The sequence below is a fragment of the Haemorhous mexicanus genome, chromosome 11 (assembly GCF_027477595.1).
Source record: "Haemorhous mexicanus isolate bHaeMex1 chromosome 11, bHaeMex1.pri, whole genome shotgun sequence".
Classification (NCBI taxonomy): Eukaryota; Metazoa; Chordata; class Aves; order Passeriformes; family Fringillidae; genus Haemorhous; species Haemorhous mexicanus.
Genome location: NC_082351.1, coordinates 4,409,966 through 4,426,192, shown reverse-complemented (window position 1 = coordinate 4,426,192; position 16,227 = coordinate 4,409,966). Strand labels below are relative to the sequence as shown.

The 16,227-nt window shown below is 51.5% G+C and overlaps 1 protein-coding gene across 1 annotated transcript; it reads left to right on the top strand.

Moving 5' to 3' along the window:
• The first annotated feature begins 10,671 nt into the window (after nucleotides 1–10,671).
• On the top strand, nucleotides 10,672–13,825 carry LOC132332120 (EF-hand and coiled-coil domain-containing protein 1-like). Its single transcript, XM_059856090.1, has 2 exons — nucleotides 10,672–11,374; nucleotides 12,648–13,825. Exons 1-2 carry the CDS (start codon nucleotides 10,739–10,741, stop codon nucleotides 13,056–13,058), a joined length of 1,047 nt encoding a protein of 348 aa, XP_059712073.1. The 5' UTR covers nucleotides 10,672–10,738; the 3' UTR covers nucleotides 13,059–13,825.
• Nucleotides 13,826–16,227: the final 2,402 nt, after the last annotated feature.

Genomic DNA, 16,227 nt, shown 5'->3' with positions numbered 1-16,227 from the left:
TTCACTGACCCAAAGAAAATCAGTATTTCTAGACATATTTTTACTTACACGCTAAATCTAGTATTTTAATAAATTGCACCTTCTGAAGTCCTTGCCTCTTCCTAAACTCACACTTCCTCTGTTTGCTTATAAGAAGAATTCATAGTGAGTTATTTGTGGCATCCTAGCTATTGTAGTGTTTTATGAAGTGAGGAAGTTCTAAAAAGAACCATTTTATCCAGTGTCTTTCTGGCAGCATTGTGAATGTTAATACATGCATGGTTGCAGAAGATCAAAGAAAATAGAAGCATTTCTTTAAACACCTGTAGGATTTAAAAACCCCTGCGAGGGCATGTAAAGTTCAAGGTGACTGTCAGGGGACTCTGGAGGAATGACACAACTCCTGGTGCTAAAAGGGATCACACAGCTTGTCAGGGCTGTCACCTTCTCCTTGGCATAGGCACCAAAGGTTTTAAGATGGGTTCTTGTCCTATGGAATTGCTTTTCCAAAGTACCATGAAGGATAAAAAGATCACCTTGAAACAGGTTAAAGGCAATCAACAATGTCCACTGGCCTTGCAGAACAGGAACTTCATGGGTTACATCAAAACAAAGAGTGCCAGTTTAGAAATGCAAATTATATGTTCCTTGTAAGACAACCTTCATTTGTAATACTTCTTTTTTAATTGCATGCTAATTTAAAGTGAGTGTCAAGCTCAGGAATGGTGCTGGTCTGACCATGTGGGAACTACACCCCTTTTTTAGCCCTGTAGCACATTTAGCAGAGGCCCAGGCCAGCTTTTAGCCTCTGAGATTCTCTGTTGGCCACAAAGCACCTGCACCTCCCCATCCAGTGAAACAGCTCTCGGTGCAAACAGTTTGACTTAAGAGATGCATAATGATAACTGGGACTTGCATGCCTGTGCTCATATTCCATAACACAGGGAATCCCACCACTCCACGTGTTCCCGGAGTGGCACACAAGGGGCCCAAACCGGCACAAAATGGTGAATAAGCGGTGCAGAGCTGTGTGTTAGGGTGAGGAAAGGGTTCAGCAGCAGCTCTGCCCCACGCAGCCTTGGCTGTCCCAGCTTGTCCCACTCCCTCTGCTCGCTCACGCTGCTGCTCAGGCAGCCCAAACGCCTCCTGCTGCGAGAGAATCACCTTCTCCTGACCTGCAGGAGCCCACATCCATGGGTGTGGCTCGGGTGAGCTGCTGGGAGTGCTTGGTGAGGGGAAGAGATGGGTTGGCTGAGGCATGGAGAGGGAGGGACAGCTGGGAATCCACAGGGTTCTGGCTGTCACTTGGCAAGAGTGTCACTTGTCCTGTTGCTTAAGTCAGGCTGTCTTTTGGTTGCTGTTACCTGTACTGTTAAAGTCTGCCTGTGTTTCAGTCACCTTTCCAGTGAGCAGTTTTCTCCCCTGCCAGCTGCCACACAGAGTTTGTGAGCAGGGTCTGCAGTTGGCAAGAGCTAATGCTGCAAGGAAGGGCTGGAGAGGAATGGGGGGATTTGGGTGTTCTGCAGAAAGCACTGACAATTGCAGGTATCTCTGCTGAGAATTCACCCTATCTGGCTTGGTGAGCCACAGGTTTCCTCCAGCTAAAGTCCAGTTTCTTCCAGAGAGGATCATATTCAAGAATGACTCTAATCTATGAGCTTTACACACTGCTCCTGTTTATAGTTTCATATTTATCAAGGAAATGCTTTCTTCGTTTAGGATCAGATTTTAAAAGCTCTTTTAGCATCTAAATCCCTCTTCTAGACCTTCATCAACTTGCAATCACTTAGATCTGAAATCCCAACCGTGCCCTTAAGTTATAATCCCTAATGCAGGAAACAACAGTTTGCATTTAGTCAAGCAAGTCTTTAAGTACCTGCAAGTGATTAAATGTTGTCCTAAATTGGAGTGTGTAATTATAATCACCTATTCCTGATTTCATATTCCAGATTCATATTCCTGCAATCTGTATGACTTAAACATGATCTTTTTCGGAGTGCACAGGTTCCTGTGCCAGGGCTTGAACTGCCCCTGTCCCATCACTGGGTTCCTAAACCAGCCTAGTTGACCAAATAGTTCATCGTTCTTTTCTTCAGGTGCCCATCCTGATCTTCCTACTCTGATGAATGTCTCAGGTTTCTGTCTGGACTATCTTTCAGCTTTTCTTTTTTGATTCCTGTAAAGTTAGTGAGTCAGTTCAACTATAAAGGTAAACCTCAATAAATTCCTTCCTGAAAAGCTGGAGTTCAATTCATTTCAGAGGAAAAAGACATCTCAAGAAATTGTATACTTACCATTGGTATTGTATCAAAAGTGTGTAATTGCCAGCGCCTGATGCCTGTGGGTGGCCAGAGTGAATGAATGTCAGTCAGGGAGGAATTCGCTGCACTTTCCATATTCGACACCTTAAAAGCATCTGTTATTTTATGTCTTTACTAAATCTATCTCTTTAAAAGAAAACTTTTAACCACTACTTCATAGCAAAAGGATAAATAATGAGATTTTATTTAAAGCTGAAGGTATTTTGTTAGCTAGATAGATAGATATAGATATGTCTGTTCCTCTTGGAGTTGGATAAAGACAGGGGAGGCTTGGATGGGGAGATGTTTCTTCCCATGGAAGGGATTGTGTGGTTTCTCAGTATCTTTGCACTTCAATCAGCTGCTCATTCACTGAGCAGGTCTGAAAGACTTGGGCAATCTGAACAGTTCTTTTTGGGAGGCACCTCCATCTCTCTTGTCCAGCAGCACCATCAGGACACTGAGTTCCCAGTGTCCAGGGAGGTTTTGCTGTCACCCTGAGAGAGACCACAGAGCACTGACATCCACTGGGCCTCTGAGCCATTGACCACAACCCCCTGGATGTGACCAGCCAGGCAATTCCTTTTTCTCCAAACTGTGCCTCCATCAGATCCACAGCTCACCAAGAGTGGTGGCATCTCTAGCTCTTCCTTGTGCACTGGGGTGTTGTGGAGTGTTTCTATTGTGTTTTCATTTGCAATTCAGTTTCAATGGTCGGTTCTACAACCCCCCCCCCCCCCCCTTGTAATTTGTATTCCTATAGCATATTTTATCCTTAATGGACTGTTCCTTTGCACTTCTGTTGTTGGTTTTTCCCTGGTTTTCCATCTTCCCAAAGACTTGACCTTTGTTCCTGAATGTGCCCTGTTCCTCCTCCTAGGATGAACCATGTCAGTCCCTCCTGCCCCTTTTTCCAGAAACTTTCCTGTCATTATTGTAACCCTCAAGATCCCATTGGGTTGTTTAAACTGTTCCCCTCCCCTGTAATTCCCAATTAGTTTAAGCATTGTATTCCCTGCCTTATGCTTCTCCCCAGGTTTCTCCCAATTGGTTAAAGTTCTGTACCCTGCCCTTGAAGCTCCCCTGTTGAAAAACCCCTTCTACAGCCTGGATTTGTGTCTTTCAGTCCCTGACCTTCCTGGGAATAAACACCTTTGGGAATGATACAGAAGGCCTCTCCTTGTCCCTTGTCCCTGCCCCCGATGCATTCCACCTGTGCCATAGAGCAGTTGTGCCCTACAGCCGCACCCCGAATTGTGTGGCTGTTTGGGGGCGGCGCCCTCCTGGTGACAGTGCTGGGAGCAGGCCCGGCTGAAGAACTCTGGCACCGCGTCCCTGAGGCAGCCACTCCGTCATGGGAGGCCTCTGGCTTGCTCAGCCTGCACAGACCCACCGTGTGCTCCTCAAGGTTTCTTTTGGCATATCAAAGCATTGAAGAGGTTGGGTGGTTTTCCTCCCTGTTTTATTGACTGACTGTGTCCTTTCAGGACTACAAGAGGAAGCAGAGCCTTCGATGAAACCAAAGGGCTGTGTTAGCCATGGGCCCCCCAAGGTACCGAAGTTCCCGCTGGGAAGCTGCTGAAAGGTAGGAATGTGGCACTTGTCTCCAGCCAGAGACCACTGACTCCTCAGCATCCTGGGCTGTGGCTGACAGTGCCTGAGGAGGTCAGAAATCCTTGGATGTGATCTCCTGTGCCAGTGCCCAGAACACAGAGCAGTGAGCTTGAATTGGGGGGACAGGCCAAGCCCTTGGACACAACTGCCAGGCAGGAGGAGCTCCCTCCCCAGGAAGGAAAATTCCAGTGCTGAGGTCCATCCCCACCCAGGCCATGAGGTCACAGCAGGATTCTGAGGTCACAGCAGGCTCTGAGGTCACAGAGCCCTGTGGTTCTACAGAATCAAAATATCCAGCTCCTCAGTCCTTAACAACGGTTGCTGACATTGGGACAGCGGTGTCAGGACAGCGGTGGCAGCAAGAGCTGCGGGACTGGCAGAGGGCAAGGCACCATGGCCCTTGCTCTGCGCCTCTTCCTGCTGCTCCTCCTGGCCGTGGCCCTGCCTGCCAGGGCTGCCCAGGCTGGTCTGCTGTACGTGCAGGGAGCAGGTGAGCCGGCAGCCTGGCTCCCCTTTCCCGGGCAGCGCTCCCTGCTCCCTGGGAAGCGCTGGGGATGGTTTTCCCCAGGCCTTTAGGGTGGATTTCTTCTGGGGGAGGGAGAGAGCCCCCACGGGCCTGGGGTTGGCCCTGTTTTTCCTCGGCAGGGATGTGTCACAGGGCCTGCAAAGAGGGAGGAGAGTGACCAGGAGCCAGCCCTGAGCACCCCAGGCCCCTGTGTAGCTTTGGCCTTGTCCATTGACACCTGGCTCCCATGGCCTTACATGACCACCATGCAGGCCCCATTTCCCTAAGCCAGAGGGGGATCCCAGCACACCATGGAAATGGGCCTGATTTTTGCTCTCTTTTAGATTGGCATCGTGACATGGCTTATATGGAAAAACTGGTGAAAGACAGTTTGAAGGTTCAGGTGCATGGTGGAGGTAAGTTCTCTGTGTGCCTTTCCTGACAAAATAATCAGTGTCCATGTGGCAACAGCCCACTCATGTGCCCTTTCCCTTAAGTTAAGCTCAGAGTGTAAGGAATCTTGAAATCGTGCCTGCTCCCTTCTGGTGGCCTCAGTGATCCCACAGGATCGCTCTCAGTGGGCAGAAGGAGCATTTAGCTGTCCATCTTCCTCCCGTGTGCAATGCCAGTGTGTCCTGTGCTCTGTGCAGCCACGGAGAAGATCAGAGAGGGAAGGAGCCGAGCCCAGGGTTGTGTCCCAGGGCTGAGCCTTTCACAGCTCCTGTGCCAGCCCCACGGAGCCTGAGCTGCTCCTGCTGCCACTGCCAAGGCCTGGCCCTGCCTGGGCTGGGTTTAGAGCTGCTGGCACATCCACGGAGCCCTTCCTTCCCATGCTGCTCTGCAAGGAGCTCCTTCCATACCAGTGTGGGGCCACTGCAGGCACGTGGTCCCCCTGCTCCTGCTCCTGAGTGGAAGGCAGAGCCGAGGGAGTGCCTTGGATGGCACCAATCACTCAGGTGCCCTCACTGCCACTCGGGCCTGAAGGAGAAATGGAACTACTTTCCATTGAGGTCCTCCTAAATGGAAGAATCAAGACACAGGAGACAAGAAATCCTTGGAGGCAGCCAAACATCTGGACCAGATGCTGAGCGATCTGGAGAGACGCCGTGGTGGGTGCATTTCCCTCAGCCTTGTCCTGGGGCTCATCAGCCGGGGGCTTTGGCTGCACAGCTGGACACGCCGCGCCCGGCACAGCAGGAAGGGATCCATGGCAGCCTCACTGCCCTGCTGCGGCTTCCACGCCCTGCAGGGCTGTTCCCCAGCCTGGCCTGGCTGCAGCTTCTCCCCAGCCTCTGCAGGAAGGCATTTGGCATCAGCTGACAGGGAGACCAAACTGCACCATGGGCCCTGCACACCCTGAGATCCCCTGCAATTTCCCAGTCTCCAGGCAGATCAGGTGTAGGGGCTGATTTGATGAGGGAGGGCTCTGGCCCAGCCCCAATGACCTGGCCATTTTCCTGATCCTTATCTATGACTTTGACAAGTATTGTCTCCTGAAGATGCCACCCCCCAGAATGCTGAATCATTCCATCTGATCCAGGTCTTCTTTTTCCTTTCTCAAGCAATGGATCAAAAGTCCGTGCAGATGGTGCCACATCCTACAGGAAGCAGTGGCTTTGTGCCAGCCACTGATGCCGGAAAGGAGCAGATGCCAGACATGGGCACCGGCGCAAGAGGTAATTGCTTTGCCAGGCTCAGCCCACAGCGGGGCTGTGTGGCAGCAGCAATTCCCCCAGGGCCTGCCCTTGCACAGCCTGGCAGCAGCCAAAGCTGGAGGCGCCTCTGGAGGCTTGGAGGCCTCTGGAGCTCGTTCACAGCCCCGGAGAAACAGGATTCATGCAGCAACGTCGTTCCCGCTGCAGCTGCTCCAGAGCTGGCCCTGAGTGCCCAGAGGCCCAAGGCACAGGAGCAGCCCCGAGCGGGAGCCCTGCCGTGAGCCCAGGGCCAGAGCCAGCCCTGGCTCCCGACTGGGCAGGGGCTGCACTGGGTCCTGACAGGGCCTGACTCTGTCCCCTGGGGCTGGGGGAGCTGTCACGGGGCAGGGAGGGCCAGGGCTGGTAGGGGCTGCTCAGGGATGGGTTTGGCCCGTGTGCCTCGAAGCAGCGACTGCCCAAGCAGCTGCGCTGGCCCCGGGCTCTCCTCCCGGCCTGCTGGGCTTGGTTGGGAGGCACAGCCTGTGCCAAGGGGCGGCAAGGTGCCTGCAGGCCCCAGCTCGGGGGGAAACGGAGAGCGTCCTGCCCGGATCCACCGTGCTGCCAGCTCAGCAGTGCAGCACAGCACGGGCTCACACTCCCCTTGCTCCCACAGGATTTCTTGGCAAGGCAGAAAAAAACGCCCAGAATCCACAGAACACCCCAAGACTTTTTTGCCCCCAGGATGTGCGCAGGTCCTGCATGATAGGCACCATAGTGACACTGTGCACTGTGCCAGTTTTCATTGGGCTCTGCTATGTTGGGTTCCGGTGGTGGAAGGAAAAGAAACGGTAAGTTGCTGCTGATCTCTACCCTGCAGCTTCTTTAAAGGCTGCATAGTGTCAGGGAGCATTCCCAGTGAGGCTGCAGTGGAGTTTGGTCACTCCCTAGTTGTGCACATAACTCTGCTGAGGGTTCTGCTGCTGCTGCCCAGTGCTTTCTGTGGCCTCTTCATTGCTGGGCCTTGTCCTGGGGGGCCCGCTGGGGCTGCAGCCAGTGCTGGCTCCCACTGAGGCTGCCTGGCCAAGAGCAGCCCCAGGGGCACAGGGCAGAGGCAAAGCAAGGTGGGGAGGAGAAAGAGCAGGGACGAGATTACTTTTGAAAGGCAGAGGCGCTCTGGGGCCTGCTCCTGGCCAGGGACCCTGCCCAGAGCCGTCCCCTGCTCGCCGGGGCCGTGAGGGGCAGCTGTGCAGCTGGGCCAGGCTGTGCCAGCAGCTCCAGCCATGCTGGGGAGCCTTGCCAGCCCTGGGCCCTGCTGTGCAGGAGGGTCCCTGTGTTGCCACTGGCAGTGGGCCTCAGCCACCTCCTCTCTCCACAGTCGTGCTGCCGCTGCTCCAGCATCCTGGCCGAGAAGGCGTGCCTCTCCCTCTCCCCCAGAGAGCCCAGAGACCGTCGGGTTTGCCAGCTCTCACACGTGGCCTCGGCAGCAGCAGCTGCCCAAGAAAGCAGAGCACCAGCCCTCCGTGCCTCCCCCACGGCCCCCCAGCCCGGCCCTGAAGCAGAAGCCTCCCGAGATCCCCCCACCTCCTCCCCTCCCGAGCTCAGCACCCTGGTCCAGCTAGGACTGCAACTGGGCCAGCCACGCAGGGCTTGGGCCACCAATAGCTTGGGGCACCTGCTCTCCTCTACAAATAGCCCCTGTTACCTATGGGCAACAGCCAGAATCACTTTTCATTCCCTTGGACCTTCAACAGGAAGGACTGAAGATTCTTCCCACACCCTTTCTCATCCTTTACCACTTTGATTTTCATACAATTGGGAGCTGGTTGCATCTCTTAAAGACTTTATTTACACTGCATGCTTTACCTTACCTGTCACTGGAAAATAAATAAAAAATTCTTCAGTTTAGATTTCATTTTTAGTGCAGTTGGGCTGTTCACTGTCGTGGTTTGAGAGGAAATGAAGTTTTTGTGGGATGGTGTAGTCATGCCAGTCGGTGTTCAGATTTTAATATTGGCACCTAGTTTGTCCACTGAGAGCATGGATGCGCCTCTGAGAACACAGGCAGTTAAAAGCTGTGAACTCCCAGAGGAAACTCTCTTTGAGTTCCAGTCTTAGAAGAGAGCAGACCTTCCCCTGCTCTGCTCCGAGCTGGGTGGTGGGGGAGGGGAGCCATGTGGCCGGAGGGAGGTAGGCCAAGCCTGGGCCGAAGAGTAGAAGAGAGCACTGCGAGGCTTCGGGCAGCCATCCCCCATTTCCCCCCCGGAGGGAGAGAGAGAGAGAGAGAGCAGCCTGTGCCTGTGATAGCGCGGCTGGAGTGAAAGAGAAGAAGGGGGGTGCCCAGCAGGGCAGCCAGCCGTGGGAGTTCATGAACCAGACCAGCAGAGCCTGAGACTTTTAACCCTTCTTGAGATGATAGAAACCTTGCAAATGCTGATTCTTCCTGAAGTTGAAGAGATAGAGTAGAATAGCAAGAAAATGAACAAGTGAAAGACATTGAGAGAAGTTGAGAAGAATCCTAGGTAAGAAGAGGTGATAGAGTAGCCTTTGGCTGGACTTTTCTTGAATAGCCATGGCAGAACCCTTGAGTTCCTGTGACACAGAGACTGCATTCTAGAGAAAAGCAATAGCTCAGAGCCAGGAGAGTGCGGTGAAAGTGTGTAAACAGAGACGACAAGTGAGGAGAGTAGTAGTAGTGCCCTCCATCTTCGAAGAAGAAGAAGAAGATGATCTCTGTTCAAGAGACCCCTCAACCCCAAGGAGTGAAATCTGGGGGGGGACAAGTGTCCCAAAAAGAGAGAGACTGTGCTCTTTTTAAAACTGGACAAAACGTCCTTAAAGAAAAAAACCCTAGAAGCAGCTCTAGTCCATGTGCAGTGGTGAGAGCACAGGACATAGAAAGGTCACGATGGCAAATGTTTTTCGGGCGGTGCCACACGTGACACAGAAGCACGAGAAATTTTGACTCTTTCCTGGAGAAGTCTGTAGTGAGGGAAAGATTCCTCTCTTCTCGAAGAATTGAGAATTAATTATCTAAAAGGCGGTGATAGACTGAGAGCGAATTAATCTAAAGAGTAGTAACAGAATTAGAAATTTAGAGGGGGGAGGAGGAGGAAATTTAGAAAGTTTTCATCCTGTGTTCTGTGTGTTTTTCCTTGTAGTTTTAAGTTAATTTTTTTTTCTTTCAATCTTAAGTTAGAGCCTGCTCTGCTCTGTCTCTGATCGCATCTCACAATAGATACCAAGAAAAAAAGTATTCTCATAGAAGCACTAGCATTGCGCCAAGCTCAAACCATGACACTCACCTTTTGAGCGATTAATTTTCCATGGTACTACTACTTCCCTTTTCATTGCTATCCATAAAATGTTCATCTGGACATAACAATCAGCAGAATTACTGAGATTTACCTCAAAGCCCAGAGGAGAATCTAGCACAAAATATTCCCCCTGTGTCCTGCACAGCAAGAAATATTCAGAGGAAAATACAGTGGCAGCTGAGACTTGTTGAACTCCCAGAATATTGAGCCTGCAGAGGAGGCAGACAGCCCTGGCAGTGGCTGAGGGGACTTTTCCTCACAGACTCCTCTGGAAGTGTGTCAGTCCAGGAGGGGAAAGCTTTTCAACCTTTGCCTTATCTTCCTCCTGTGCTAAAATGTAAGGCTCCTCCTGAGCTACAAACAATTCTCCATTCCTCAACCAAGCTACTCAGGTTCTTATCTTAAAGAGCAAAAGCAAATGTGGTCAGAAATTTCTCATCCAAGCCTGTTTGCAGAGAAACCCCATCAGACGCGAGCAAATATTTCTTAGCATCAGTTCACTCAAAGAAAACCAACCCTGAATTGAGCAGCGCTTTAAATGAAGTTGAATTCTCTTTCCTCACCTATCAGCCAGACTGGGTTGCTCCTTTTTTGTCCTAGAGAGAATATTAGAATGATTTGCTCTTGACAGGACTCCTTGGATGGCTCCCAAACTGGTTGCTGTTCACCACGCCTTGCCTGGGCTCTTAATGCAGCCTGTTAGCAGCACCTGACTTTGGCACCCTGTTGAGCCTTTGGGCACGGCTGGTGCCACGGTCCCCTCCTGACTCCTGGCATGTCCCTGCTGGTGGAGGAGCCCTGCTGGTGCTGCTGCCTGCGTTCAACAACGCCGGTCCTACTCCCCAGCCAAAGAGAGACTAAAGTCGCTGCTCTGGGCAGCTCGTTTGAACGAGTTTAACGCCTACTCACCTCTGTCCCAGACCTCTTTAGACCCAGCCAGCAACACCATAAAGTCACCTCATCTACAGAGGGGAGCAGGTCCGAGCGAACAGAAGGTGGGCTTTCACGCACATTGGGGTTTTAGTTTAGTGGAAGCACTCACTCGTTCACAAGCCTTCCTTGTCAAAGTGGATTGTGCGATGCCATTGTGTTGCTTGGGCTAAAGAGAAAGCAGAAGGGAGAAATGAGTTAAGAAATGAGAAAGACACTTGGGGCGCAGGCTTGGCAGCCAAACGGAGCAGGATGGCACCCAGCCGCTTTGCCGGAATCCCCTTTGGTGCCGGACAAAGGCGGACGCGGCTCCGCTGCGGGGCGAGCCGGGCGCTCGGCGAGCGGCGCTGGAGCGGTGGCGGCCCCGCCCCGCCCGTCCCGCCCCGCCGCGGGCCGGGGCCGAGCGCTCGGCCGGGCGGGAGCTCAGGATGCTCGGGCAGCGCCGCGGGCCGGGCGGGCGCGATGGAGCCGCCTGAGGGCTGGGACCCCTACGGGCGGCCGGCCCGGCGCACGCAGTGGCTGGTCAGCGCCCTCGCCTACCACTACGGGCTGGACCGCGGCGTGGAGAACGAGATCGTCGTGCTGGCCACCGGCCTGGACCAGTACCTGCAGGAGATCTTCCACCGCTTGGACTGCGCCGGTTCGGGCCGCATCCCCGGCGAGGACTTCCGCACGCTGTGCCAGGTGCTGGGGCTGGAGGAGGCGGCGGAGCCCGAGGAGTGCGCGGAGCTGTGGGACGGGCTCTCGGCCGAGCTCACCTTCCGCCAGTTCCACGCGCGGCTCTGCGGCCACTTCAGCACCCGCGCGGGGCCGCGGCTGCCGCTGGGCCGGGAGAGCGAGCACATCGAGACCCAGATCCGCCTGCGCAGCCCCCGCCGCCGCCGCCGCACCGACCCCGCCGGCCGCGGAGCCGCGGGCAGCGCCGAGCGGCGGCCGCCGGGGCCCCGCTCCCGAGAGTGCTACGAGGAGATCGTGGCGCTGGAGCAGGCCGAGGACCGCATGGCCAAGCTGGAGGAGGAGAACGGCAGCCTGCGGGAGCTGGTGGAGGACATGCGCGCCGCCCTGCAGAGCAGCGATGCGCGGTGCCTGGCGCTGCAGGTGAGTCCGGGCCGGCTTCTGCAGCGGCCTCCCGGGGGCGGCTCGGCTGGCCCCGAGCGCTTCAGGAGAGATGCTGCTCTCGGAGAGTCGGTGTTTATAACCCCTCCGCTGCCAGACTGAGGCCGAAGTTGCTCGTTCATCGTCGGCATTAACTTTTTAGCAAAGTTTGGTTACAGGGAGGCTTTAAGGAGAAATGTATGGCACCGGTGTACCATAAATATAGTTGTGAAGAGCACTCTGTTTACAGTGTAGGGGACTACGGCTTAACAAACCCACGCGTACAATGCTGCTGTTTCTTCTACTGCACGCGCAGTCAGGATGTGCTGATAGCATATGCTGGATGTGCACCAGTGCAGGGTTTTTCCTGAAGTGAGAAAGAACTTTTGCATTCCTGCCTGCACAAGCACAAGCAGTGTCTCAGTCAGAAGTGCCTGAAAGGAATATTAGAAGGATGTTTTCCTCAGAGTGTGGTCACAAGAGTTCAGAGTTGGAGCCAGTTCTGCAGGCAGGCTGATGAATAGTCTGGGGCTCCTCTGCACAGCCCCATTAATTCCGGGGCTGGTTTCTGCTGGTTCTGCTGTACGGGCTCGAGTGACACACATAGACACTTAACAGCAGTTAAATTCCTCTGGCATGAAATAGCGTGGAACAGGCAGAGCAGGGAAGGGCAGCATGGACCCATTGTTCTGGCAGGTCTCACCAGGTGTGATTTGATACTAATACAGCACTGACAGAACTCTGCTCCACCTGTGACACTTCCACTTGCAGTAGATGACTGTTGTCTTCCCAATGTCCAGCAAGGCAGGTCAGAGACGCCTTTACCATTTTCATCTGCAAAAGGGAAAGGAAATCAACAGCAAACACAAAGTCACCAGTCAGAGGTCCCAGGATGAATGAAAACGACAAAGAGGAGAGCTTCAGAGCACCCCCAGCTGCTCCCTGCTCTCTTCTTCTGAACACAACTTCATTGTAAATATCTTTTTCAGCAGACTGCCTGACTCCTGAGTACAGACCATAGTAATGACATGAAAGCTACACAGAAACTTGTGCACTAATATGATAAGTGTGTAGGTTGAAAATTAAATACATAGCTAGTTATTAAAACCTACTTTCCAGAGATTGTTTCCTTGTCTCTGTATTTGGCAAAGTTAGTTGCTGATCAGCTCGATGTGATTGAAAAAAAAAACCAAACCAACAAAGCACAATCCAGCCACTTTCAGTCTTCATTAAAGCCCATCATTTTCTCCCTGCTTTGTGCTCCTGGTCATTACAGGTGGGACTGTGGAAGAGCCATGCCAGCCATAGAGAAGGAGGATCCTGCTTCATAGGGAGGAAGAGACCATTAACACAGAAGCACGCCCAGACCAAGTGCCTCCAAAGTGTCCTGGAGGAAATGGAGCTCATGCGGAGCTCCAGGGATGGGCAGATTGAAGAAGCCATCAGGTTCAGCCAGGAGCTGGAGAAGGAGCTGAAGAGCTCTCAGGAAGCTCTGGTCAGCCTGGAAGATTGCAACCGTAACCTGAAGAGGGAGCAGGCAGAGACGAGGAGGAAGGTGGAAGAGGCCAGACACGCTGTCCTGAACAGTCTTGGCAAAGTGAAGGAGCTGGAAGTGAGAGCTAAGGAGGTGCCACATCTGCAAATACACATCCAGCAGCTGGAATCACAACTGCAGCACTACAGGTAGGTTGGAGTCTGACAAAAAGTGCCCATAAATTCAGTGTTGGGGCACAGGTGAGTTTGAGAATCTCTGGTTGGGGCTTATTAGATGTCTCCAGAACACCTTGTAAAATCTGGCCAGAGGGAAATTAGAAGCTGCTCATCCATTTTCTTGGTAGGGGTCTTTAGGAGATCTAGCAGTCTTCCAGGCCAAAGGGTGCTGGTCTGCAGAGAGCTGAAGTCACTCCTCAGACACTCAACAACAGAACTCAGCATGCTAATGCTTCAGGAAAGCCCCAACACAAATTGCTGAACGTCCTTCAGAAACCATTTCCAACAGACTTTTTCCGCTGCCTTTCCTGGTCCTTCGGTCCCATCCCAAGCCAGCTGTAATCAGATGGCTGACTCTCCATTTTGTATAAAAGCTCTTCAGCTTGTCCTAGGAATTGGGGAAAAGCACACAAGGACAACTTCTGGCTGCTGGTTGGAAACTTGCTGTGACTTCATTGCTTCTTCACTGAGAGAACAGGTGATAGAGGAGGGAAGCTGAAACGTTCCTAAACCCACAAAATAATAGAGTGGGAATCTCAAAAAACACTTGCCAACTAAACCCCACTTTTGCAACGGCATAAACAAATCCTTCCAGAAGTCAGAAAGTTGGTCACAAATTTAATAGTCCACTGCTTTTGTTGCTTTTAACCTCAGACCAAACTTGGACTCACCGATGGTTAGTAAGCGTTAGTCATTTCTGCCCAAGTTCCAGACTGACCTAAGGAATAAAATCTAGTTTATATTTTCACTGACCCAAAGAAAATCAGTATTTCTAGACATATTTTTACTTACACGCTAAATCTAGTATTTTAATAAATTGCACCTTCTGAAGTCCTTGCCTCTTCCTAAACTCACACTTCCTCTGTTTGCTTATAAGAAGAATTCATAGTGAGTTATTTGTGGCATCCTAGCTATTGTAGTGTTTTATGAAGTGAGGAAGTTCTAAAAAGAACCATTTTATCCAGTGTCTTTCTGGCAGCATTGTGAATGTTAATACATGCATGGTTGCAGAAGATCAAAGAAAATAGAAGCATTTCTTTAAACACCTGTAGGATTTAAAAACCCCTGCGAGGGCATGTAAAGTTCAAGGTGACTGTCAGGGGACTCTGGAGGAATGACACAACTCCTGGTGCTAAAAGGGATCACACAGCTTGTCAGGGCTGTCACCTTCTCCTTGGCATAGGCACCAAAGGTTTTAAGATGGGTTCTTGTCCTATGGAATTGCTTTTCCAAAGTACCATGAAGGATAAAAAGATCACCTTGAAACAGGTTAAAGGCAATCAACAATGTCCACTGGCCTTGCAGAACAGGAACTTCATGGGTTACATCAAAACAAAGAGTGCCAGTTTAGAAATGCAAATTATATGTTCCTTGTAAGACAACCTTCATTTGTAATACTTCTTTTTTAATTGCATGCTAATTTAAAGTGAGTGTCAAGCTCAGGAATGGTGCTGGTCTGACCATGTGGGAACTACACCCCTTTTTTAGCCCTGTAGCACATTTAGCAGAGGCCCAGGCCAGCTTTTAGCCTCTGAGATTCTCTGTTGGCCACAAAGCACCTGCACCTCCCCATCCAGTGAAACAGCTCTCGGTGCAAACAGTTTGACTTAAGAGATGCATAATGATAACTGGGACTTGCATGCCTGTGCTCATATTCCATAACACAGGGAATCCCACCACTCCACGTGTTCCCGGAGTGGCACACAAGGGGCCCAAACCGGCACAAAATGGTGAATAAGCGGTGCAGAGCTGTGTGTTAGGGTGAGGAAAGGGTTCAGCAGCAGCTCTGCCCCACGCAGCCTTGGCTGTCCCAGCTTGTCCCACTCCCTCTGCTCGCTCACGCTGCTGCTCAGGCAGCCCAAACGCCTCCTGCTGCGAGAGAATCGCCTTCTCCTGACCTGCAGGAGCCCACATCCATGGGTGTGGCTCGGGTGAGCTGCTGGGAGTGCTTGGTGAGGGGAAGAGATGGGTTGGCTGAGGCATGGAGAGGGAGGGACAGCTGGGAATCCACAGGGTTCTGGCTGTCACTTGGCAAGAGTGTCACTTGTCCTGTTGCTTAAGTCAGGCTGTCTTTTGGTTGCTGTTACCTGTACTGTTAAAGTCTGCCTGTGTTTCAGTCACCTTTCCAGTGAGCAGTTTTCTCCCCTGCCAGCTGCCACACAGAGTTTGTGAGCAGGGTCTGCAGTTGGCAAGAGCTAATGCTGCAAGGAAGGGCTGGAGAGGAATGGGGGGATTTGGGTGTTCTGCAGAAAGCACTGACAATTGCAGGTATCTCTGCTGAGAATTCACCCTATCTGGCTTGGTGAGCCACAGGTTTCCTCCAGCTAAAGTCCAGTTTCTTCCAGAGAGGATCATATTCAAGAATGACTCTAATCTATGAGCTTTACACACTGCTCCTGTTTATAGTTTCATATTTATCAAGGAAATGCTTTCTTCGTTTAGGATCAGATTTTAAAAGCTCTTTTAGCATCTAAATCCCTCTTCTAGACCTTCATCAACTTGCAATCACTTAGATCTGAAATCCCAACCGTGCCCTTAAGTTATAATCCCTAATGCAGGAAACAACAGTTTGCATTTAGTCAAGCAAGTCTTTAAGTACCTGCAAGTGATTAAATGTTGTCCTAAATTGGAGTGTGTAATTATAATCACCTATTCCTGATTTCATATTCCAGATTCATATTCCTGCAATCTGTATGACTTAAACATGATCTTTTTCGGAGTGCACAGGTTCCTGTGCCAGGGCTTGAACTGCCCCTGTCCCATCACTGGGTTCCTAAACCAGCCTAGTTGACCAAATAGTTCATCGTTCTTTTCTTCAGGTGCCCATCCTGATCTTCCTACTCTGATGAATGTCTCAGGTTTCTGTCTGGACTATCTTTCAGCTTTTCTTTTTTGATTCCTGTAAAGTTAGTGAGTCAGTTCAACTATAAAGGTAAACCTCAATAAATTCCTTCCTGAAAAGCTGGAGTTCAATTCATTTCAGAGGAAAAAGACATCTCAAGAAATTGTATACTTACCATTGGTATTGTATCAAAAGTGTGTAATTGCCAGCGCCTGATGCCTGTGGGTGGCCAGAGTGAATGAATGTCAGTCAGGGAGGAATTCGCTGCACTTTCCATATTCGACACCTTAAAAGCATCTGTTAT